Here is a 9,962-nt window from a genome sequence, read left to right as displayed (position 1 = left end):
GAAGAACCCTCTGACCCCATTGTCCAATGTCCATTACCCACCTTCTTTTATTTAACTTGATTTGAGCATTCAATAAATTAATATTTCTTCATTAGAAAAAGGCACAAAAGTAACAAATGATTGTGGTTCGTCTCAAACAGAGGAAAAATGTCTGGTTCCTTAAAAATGAGCAATCATGTTTCATGTTTTCTATTCATACCCTTATTTTCTTAGATCCCATAATAATACTATGAAAGTATGAATTATGTTCCCCACTGCACAGGCACCCAAATTTTATTATTTTTCTTGTTTTAACTTATTCTTTTACAAGAACAACATTATTTTCTCCAAACTTAGACCTTAACATGTTACTAATTAATTTCCCAAAAACACACTTAAATGCAGATAACGCCATTACTTATAAATACAATTTATATTACAACACAAACATTCCAACAACATAAATTCACACTTTCTATGAGAAGGTGATGAGAAAAAAAGGCACATAGATTCTCACATACCCAAGTGAGAATTTCCCACAAGATCACAAATTTATTGATCACATCTTCACATCACCATCACCTTCTCTTAATCTTAATCATGTTGTTAATTACCAATTAAACTAGCTTCCTCATCCTTAACCTTCCTAGTAGTACTAGTACTAAACCCAAAACAAGCACCACAATCAAGTTCCCTGAATTTAAGTAACAAATAAAGCACAATCCCAACAATGAACCCTAAAGCAGCACTATTCCCAGTAAGAGAAACCGCAGCACAAACAAACATAACAAAAGACTCTTCTTTACTGTTCATATCTCTAGAAGCCATAGCCAATTCAATCCCAGCAAAAAGCAACAAAACCCCAAGAATCCCAATGGGAAACTGTCCCAAGATTCTCCCAAACGAGTTCCCAAAAACCAAAGCAAGAATCAATTTTGCCAACCCCAGAAAAACCACCGAAGCTCCACTCCTACCTCCGAACCTGTATTGCCCAGCCAAACCACCAGCTCCGTGGCAACATGGCATGGCTCCGAACCAACACCCAACAAAGTTCATCAAACCAACACTAACCGAAACTTTCATAACCGAAGCTTCTCCCTTTCCAGGGAACAAATCCCCAGACAGCTTACAAACCGCAATAACGGAATTCAAAACGGATAACGGAATTTGCGGGATTGCTGCCCGAAAGAATCCAATCTTGAGATCATCCCACGTGATCTTGATCAAGGCGATCTTCGACGGTCCGAATTTCAGATCGCCGAAGATTGAAGGGTCAGAAATGAAACAAATAACAAGGCCAAACAAGAATACTAACAAAGCGGAGGGAATGTTTGATAGGAATCTGATTCTCCTATGGATTCTTGATTCCGATGTTTTATTGAGAGAGTCGGTTTCGTCCGACTCTTCTCTTTGCGTGTTCTCGGCGGCGCGATGGTCGTCCACGCCGGCACCTGTTGTTAGAATTAAAAACAAGGTGGCGGCGAGGGCGATCAGAAGGCCGTCGAGGGCAAGCCAGGACCTCGCTGCGCCCGAAGTTTGCGTGGCGAGGTCCTGCTGGTAGCGGATGTACTTGATGGCGGACATGGCGAAGGAGAGTCCTTGGGAGAGCTGGACGCCGCGAACGACGGGTAGAGGGAGGTAGCGGTAGAGGAAGGACATGAGGCCGGTGGCGCCGAGGAAGAGGAGGACGGCGGCGACGGAGAGTCCGGCGGCGGAGATCTGAGGGATGGAGAGAGGAGGGGATTCGGAGATGGCGACGGCGGCGATGGACTTCATAGGCTGGACGGGCATAGGGAGGCCGAAGAGGAGGCCAGTGGCGATGTTGTAGAGAGCGGTGAAGACGAGGGTGGTGGTGAGGTCAAGACTGTTGACTAGTGAGAGTGCTAGTACGATGGGGATGTAGGTTCCGAGATCTCCGACGGCGCCGGAGAGCTCTGAGGAGAGGCTTGTTTTGAGCTTGATGGTGGAGGGGACTTGGAACCACCGCCAATTGCGGCGGAGGAGTGGGGTGGCGGCGGTGGTTTCAGTTTCTTCATGGATGGAGTGTGCCATTGTGTGTGGGTGTGTGTGAGGTGTGGTTAGTTACATGACTTTAATTTATGATGATATTTTTGTATGGAGTTTAATGTTGACTGTGTATGGAACTATGAATATCAGGTTATCATATTGCCAACTGTATTGAATTTCTCCGTACACTTATTTTATCTCTAAAATAGAAACTAAAAAGAGACTTTTATATATATTTCTCTCCGTTTTTTTATAATTATTAAGGATAGAGCATTTTTTTTATTTTGTTAAAAACTTTTAAAATATTTTTAAATTTTATCTTGTTTTAATTTTGTCTTTGAAAAATATATTTAGCTTTTAAGAATATATTTGTTATAAATAAAAAATTTTTAAAACAAAATTAAAATAAAATAAAATCTAAAAATATTTTTAAAATTTTTGATAAATTAAAAAAAAATTCTCCAAATATTAATTATCTAGAATTCTTTATATAGTATTACATTGATTACATTGTGAAAACAATTCTTTTAATAAAGACTTTTGTGTGAATAAGAATGGAAGAGTAGTTATAACTTTTATTAGAAATAAATAGCTTTGCGTTGATTTTTTTTATGTAGTTATAACTTTTATTAGAAATAAATAACTTTTATTACAACCCATGAATTAACAACTACAAGTGCTTACATGTGAATTAACTAATATAAAATGTATCAGCAACTCATTGGCTAGCAGTAGACCTTTAAATGGAACTCAGATTCGCGATGAATTAGTCCTTAACCTGTTGCATTTGGGAATACCATGAAAAACTAAAAAAAATAAAAAACTAATATAAAATGTATAATTTTATTGCAACTTACGGGTGCTTTCTGAGGGAAGCAACAAGCAAGTTCAAATTATATAATTATATTATTTGTAATTTAAAATTGAAAACTAATGTAAGATTAAATGCGCAAATCTCTATAAGTCCATTACTAAGAATGTTGACGATGACGATGTTATAATGTGATGATGCTCATGCACTTCAAGATTTCTTTATTAAAATAGTTTTTTTTTTTTCATTTCAACTTTCAATGCGTGCACGATATAAACATCTAAGGCTACATAATTAGATTCTAATCGTGGTGTTTATTATTATTATTATTATTATTATTTGAGATTTTATTATTTCAAACTCGATCTTTCATTGTTTTTTAATTCAAGTTTTCAATATATTAAATATGGTAAAAAAAAATTCACAATATGAGATCCATTTTTTTTCCGCTTAAATAGATACTGAAAAAAATCCTGTAATTTTCACAATTCTATTACTTTTATTTATTTATTAATTTGCCCAACTGTTACCTTGATTAGCTTACTGGTGGTTTCCTAATAGATTTTCTGTGTGTCTTGGATTTATACGTGGCACATAAATGATGGTTACCGAAACAAATGAATCGAAGACTTTGTATGTTCTGATTCCATTTTAATAATTGAAGGTTTTATAAAAGATTCTGCCTAGTTCTCTTTAGTTCCACGGAAGCATTCCGGATTTTGTTGCGTAAAAAACACTCTGTTTTGAGCACCAAAGCATTTGGATAATTATGGATTTATTATTAATAATAATTAATTATTATATTTTAAATATATATAAAGAAACACATTTAAAAAATATATTTATAAAAATATTTCTATTAAACATAACTATAAAAAATATATTTTATTAGACACATTCACAAAGATACTTCTATTAAACACAATTATAAATAAGAATTCAGAAGAAGTTGACAGAAATACTATTGGTAATATAACGGGATGGATAAAATATTATTGCCCACCACATAAATTGCAGCAATTGGCTCAACATGACTCACCCTTCAAGACAAAAATGTTGAAAAAACAAAGCAATTTATTTTTTTATTATTTGTTTTCAGTAAACAGCCAATCTACTCTATGATCATTTTTTTCAAACGTACAGTTTTGTTTGTAAGTAAAAAATTGAGGCACACTATTATTGTGTCTGGTATCTTAGTTTGAACACTAATTATTGGTGCCAAACTTTATTTTTATGGGTGAGGATTAGGATGAATCAGGCTCTTCAAAAGTTATTTAGTTATTTTACAAAAAAAAATGAGTTAATTTCTAGTATTAATCACATCTCACAAATAATAAATATTATAAATTTAAAAATAGTTAAAATATCACTTTATTATTTTAGGATTTTTTTTTCTTATATTATTTTGTTATGATTAAATTGTCTATTAAAAATAATATTTAAGGATCAAATTAAATATTTACTTAGTCACCAAAAAAAAAAAAAATTTACTTTTTATTTTTATGAGAAGTGCTAGTGTTTTTGAAATAATTATGTTTAAATATAGGTGATTTTATAAAAGATTTATTATCTTACTACTATTAGAGTATAAATTATTTTATATTCATAATTTCACATAAAGACTGTTATATTAATAAGATATTAAAAATATAATTATTTGTGATATCTCTTTATATCAATTTAAATTTAAAAAAAAAATATTATGACATAAATTTAATAGTTAAGTTGACTATCAAAAATTAATATTACAAATAAATTGAAACTAAATTTAAAAATTAAAGATAAAATTAAATTAAATTAAATTTAGGACAAATCATCAAAATAAAATATTTGAACTTTAAATTTACCGAAATACAACTTTTGCATATTGCATATGGAAATGCAGTTTTTCACTAAAGTATGTAAACCACGAGAAGGGTTCCACGGATTCTGAATGAACATAAACCGCTATACCCTTCCAGCGGTTTACGTTGAGATGCGAAATGGCCAGAAACGATGGTAGGAGTCTTGCAATTTCTGTATAAATAGCAAATATGTATAAATTGCGACAAGGGTCCAACGGTTTGTGTTTTACTATGTCCGGTTGCTGGCTGACTGCTTCCAAGTTCAACGTCGAGAAATGTGGCAGTTGTTGGTGGGACCCAGAACTGGATGGCCCCTGACGTGTTGGTGGGTTCCTAGGAGTATCCTCCTCACTATCCCCCAATATGTGATTTGGCTCATCATCTGGATCATCCTCTCGCATCGCATTTTTAACATGATCCGGCTCACCATCACCTAAAAGATCAGGAATCAAACCAAGTGACCTAGCTAACCTTGCTGAAACAGATGGAGGTTCAGCCAACAGACAACCAGGTGCAACGACAGGCATCGAAGTAGAAGCACCCCCCATCGTCATCGACTGAGGATTCGGCGTTGATGCCTCGGAACTGTCGACACCATATTCCAACTTGGCATACAGCTCGTGTATTCTCACTTCCGAAAAATTGCGCCGACAATGAAACAAAACCTACATGTCTTCGTCCGACCCTATCACAAATGTTTCATACTACACACCAGTTGACACAATGCAATCAGAATCTTGTAGAACACCTTCTTCACCCACTTGGCCCACACAACCCTGTCTTTTGCAATATGCTCGTCTTTAGCTTTGATAAAGTATTTGTTAGAATGGATAAAAACACTCACCGTTCTTCATCAGTGAACTTAACACCGTGCCTTTTGCTTTTTTTTTTTTTTAATTTACTAGAGCAGTGGACTAGAATAAAAAAACTCTCCCCACTATCCATTTGTGAAGGTGTGAAAATGATTCTCTATCGTCACACCACTTCCTATTGGTTGGTATATATAGGCGAATTTGGTGCAAGCATAAACCGCTGGACTCCTGTCGCGATTTATGCATATTTGCTATTTACACAGAAACCATGAGACCCCTACTACGATTTCTGATCATTTTGTGTTTCAACATGAACCACTAGAGGAGTGTAGCGGTTTATTTTTATTTAGAATCTATGGGATCCCTCTCGCAGTTTATATAGTTTTGTGAAAAATTATATTTTCGTATGCAATATACAAAAGTTATATTTCGGTAAATTTAAAACTCAAATGTTTTATTTGGATGATTTACCCTTAAAATTAATTTTAAAAAATTTAAAAATATTAAAGATAAAAAATATATTTTATCAAAAAAAATCTTTGCATAATCATATTGAACCCATTATATCATGATCCCACATGAATCTTTCTTGCAAATGGAGGAATATATGAAGTGGCCCCATTGATAATAATTGAGTTTAATTTTTATCTATAGTTTTTTATGGTGTTATTTTATTTTGAGATGTGCTCAACTATTTCGCATTTATGTTATGGCAACATAATTATAGTACGTAACAAATATAAAGAATAATTTTTATAGGTTCCTTTTTTGTTGTTGATATTTTATATGTCCTTTGGGTATGTTGAAAGTGTATTTCAGAAAAAAAAAATTTTCTGATTGAGTGAAAGGTCGAATAATGATTTGGAATTTTTCTTAGGCAGAAATATTTCACATCAACTAAAACAGAATATTTTTTTGTGGTGACAAGTAAAACAGAATATGATGACAACAATAAGACTTTTAAAAACATATAATATCTTTCTTCTAAAAAAGAAAACCAGAAAGCCAAAATTAATAATTATTTTTTATATGATGGATGAAATAGTGTAATTCGATGATATGAGTTGATATGAATGTATTTATTTGTATAACAAAAAAAAATCGTTATTCACTATTTCATAAATCACATTTTTTTAAATTAAAAAATAAAAATTGTGACTCACGATGTTTTATTTCTTTTTATCTTATCTAAAATCATAATTCACGATTTCTATTAATCTTTTTTAATTTTTTGTCTTATTTAAAATCGTTACTCACGATTTCTTTTTATCCCATATTAGTGTATTACACTAAAACATCATAATATTAATGAAAAACACCAATAACAACTCAATATAACAAAAAATTAGCCTCAATCTTTAGTCTAAAGAAAAAAAAATCAATAATAATATCACTGCTCTCTAAAAATGTTTAAGAGTCGACCCGGTTCGAACTATGGTCCGACTCAAAACATATTTTTGTAGGATTCGAGTTTATTATTTATGGCCGGCACTATTTCCAAGTTGAGTTTGGATTATACTTCGAGTCACTCGACTCAATTTAAAATAGTTTGTTTTCTTTTTTTATAATAAAAAATATTTTAAAATTAAATTAATAATGTTATATTACATTTTTATTTTTTAATTAATATTTTTTATATTATATGATATTATTTTTTTAAATAATTTATTTTTGTATAAATATGATATGATGTAACATTTGTTAAATTTAATTTTTAAAAATAAAATTTTATTAATTTAATATATAAAATTTACAATTTTGTATATAATAATTTTACATCGAATTGACTCGATTTAATCCGAGCTATTTAAAATCACTTTCAAATCAAATCAAAATAAATCTAATATCTTTTAAAATCAAATCTAAATCTAATTAAATCCAATATAATTCGATCCATAAACACTCTTACATCCTACTACTTACCATGACTTTGTGCAAATATTCTCACTATATATGATTGGGGTTTTCTATTTCTCCTTTTGGTAGCTTCTTTTTGAAACGCAAGCTCTCAAAGGCTCAAAATATAACCATAATATTATAATAACTATAACTATATATACACTAATATTGATACGTAGTACTTCATCCAAATTTGTTATATACTGTAATAGTCTAAGCAGTTTCTGAGTTTGGTTTTTCAAGCATACACGTATATAGTTATAGATAGATAAGATTATATGAAATTATGAATCTCCAAAAAAAGAAAGATTGACAATTACATTCATTTTCTTGGAGGAATAACACTTGCAATTTGGGTTATGTTTTGGGGTGTATTTTTTGCTAAAGGGATCTTTTAGGTTGCCATTTGATTTTAAAAAAAAAAATATTGAGAATAAAAAAAATTTAATATTTTTATATTTTATTTAAAAATAAATTAAAATAAATTAAAATAAATTATAAAAATTTAATTTAATTTTTTTATATAAAAAATTTGAGAAGACAAATATAATAAAAAAAATCATTATAAAAAATTTATGGAAATAATAAAAAAATAAATAAAAATAGGTTATATTATTGTTAGTATTTTTGTGTTTTTTATCAAAAATAAATAATAATACAAAATAATTAATTTAATATTTCTTGACACAATATTTTTATTTTTGTTTCATATGTTAAATATAATTTTGTGTTTCTATATCATTGTTTTATCATTGTTTTAGTGTCTCATGTATATAAATAAAGGCATTTTTTTTTCACTGACATGTTCAAACTTCAAAATATCTTTCAACAAGAATCAATTAAATACAAAAAAAAGAAAAAAGAAAGGGAGAATCAATTTTATTTTGTTTTTTAAATAAAAATTCTAGACAATCAAAATTATTATGAGAGTTTTGTTGTTAAAATAATTTGGCATTATTTTTAGTGTTTATAAATTTTGTCTCATTATTCTTTATCTTTTTTGGTAAAAATTTACACACAAGTCTTCGTATAAAATTAATATTTAAGAACCATTAGATAATTCAATAAGTTTAACTAAATTATCAATTTATTATCTAATAATTTTTAATTATCAATTTCTAATAAAATAATAAAAATAATTATACGTGAATCTTTATATTTTTTGTTTTGTTTTATGATTTAACAACTACAATTACAGTCACGGAATCACCCTTCTTTCTTTTTTTTTTAATTATATTTTATACGTTTAATTATTCGGTTGGTCCTTATAATTTCACTAAATTTTTAATTAGGTCTCTATATTTTCTTTTTCAATTAGATCCTTACATTGCTTTAATTTTATAATTAAGTATTTTCTAGTGTAAAAAATATTAGAGTTAACTGAATATTTATTCACAAATTGAAAGTATTTATAATTAAAATTTTAATTAAATCTTTAACCGCATGTATTTTGATAAAAATATTATGTTAATTTTAATATTTTTAACATAAAAATGACCTAATTACAAAATTAAAAGTAGTATAAAAACCTAATTAAAAAATATATATATAAAAACTTAATTAACAATTTAATAAAATTATAAAAACCAACAGAATAATTAAACCTATTTTATAATTCCCTTTGAATTAAACGGCCACTACAATCTTTTGTCCCAACTTTAGGGCGCCAGAAAAAAAAAAAAAAAAAAACATTTTTTTCCTCAAGGTTAATTTTTTTTTTCCGAATTTGATTAGCTTCTTAAAGTTAATCTTGATCCTAACTCCTAACAAATTGAACATATTTAAAACTATAGTAGCATTATTGTTACAAATTAGTCATTGATGTGGGTCACCAACCTTTCATCCCATTTGCTCGTTACACTCACATGACAACAACTACCACATGTAGTTGTTACACTTAAGCTGTGTCATATTGATAGTGTTTGGTGGAGAGACATACTGAGATTGAGAGATAGAAACTAAGAAACAGGGATTGAAATAAATCTCAGTATTCTGTTTGGTGCAAAATGGGAGACCGGAATTGAAACAAGAATGAAACTCTAATTTAATTTGCACAAAGGATAAAATTAAAATTAATAAATTGAAATGAAAGTATTTTAGGTATAAAATGTTATTAAAGTTTCAGTCTCTATCTCTAAAAATTTCAATCCCATGTGTCCCTACTTTTTGGAGGTACTGAAATACTGAAATTTTAGAGATAGAAACAGAAATTTTAGTACCAGTCTCTGAACTAACAAACACGATACTGAATCACAGTCTCTCAGTCTCTCTCTCAGTATCTCAAAACAAACGCTACCAATATTTTGAAGTTGAATAAGGTTTTTATTCTGGATTTTAAATCAAACATACTTATGTATCATAGTTATGATTTAATAATAATGTTTGGAAGAAAAAAAAATTAGTTAAAACAGCTAAAATTTGTCTTATTTAATATTTATTAATTATATCGATAATTAATAAAGATTAAATAAGATAAGTTTGGACTGTTTTTTTATCTAGTATTTTTAATATTTTAATTATAAAAAAAATATTGAAATAAAAAATAGGAGACATTCATTAAGAGAAGAGAGTTTATTTAAGGTTAAGATAAACAAACCTAAGCCATTATAA

The 9,962-nt window shown here is 29.3% G+C and overlaps 1 protein-coding gene across 1 annotated transcript; it reads right to left on the bottom strand.

Moving 5' to 3' along the window:
* Nucleotides 1–379: 379 nt before the first annotated feature.
* LOC112775301 (molybdate transporter 2) lies at nt 380–2,214 on the bottom strand. The gene has a single exon (XM_025818864.3). It carries the CDS (start codon nt 2,029–2,031, stop codon nt 586–588), a length of 1,446 nt encoding a protein of 481 aa, XP_025674649.1. The 5' UTR covers nt 2,032–2,214; the 3' UTR covers nt 380–585.
* Between the last annotated feature and the right edge of the window lie 7,748 nt (nt 2,215–9,962).

This window comes from Arachis hypogaea, chromosome 19 (assembly GCF_003086295.3).
Source record: "Arachis hypogaea cultivar Tifrunner chromosome 19, arahy.Tifrunner.gnm2.J5K5, whole genome shotgun sequence".
Taxonomy (NCBI): domain Eukaryota; kingdom Viridiplantae; phylum Streptophyta; class Magnoliopsida; order Fabales; family Fabaceae; genus Arachis; species Arachis hypogaea.
Note: the sequence above shows the minus strand (reverse complement) of the source record. Positions and strands in the feature narration are given on the sequence as shown.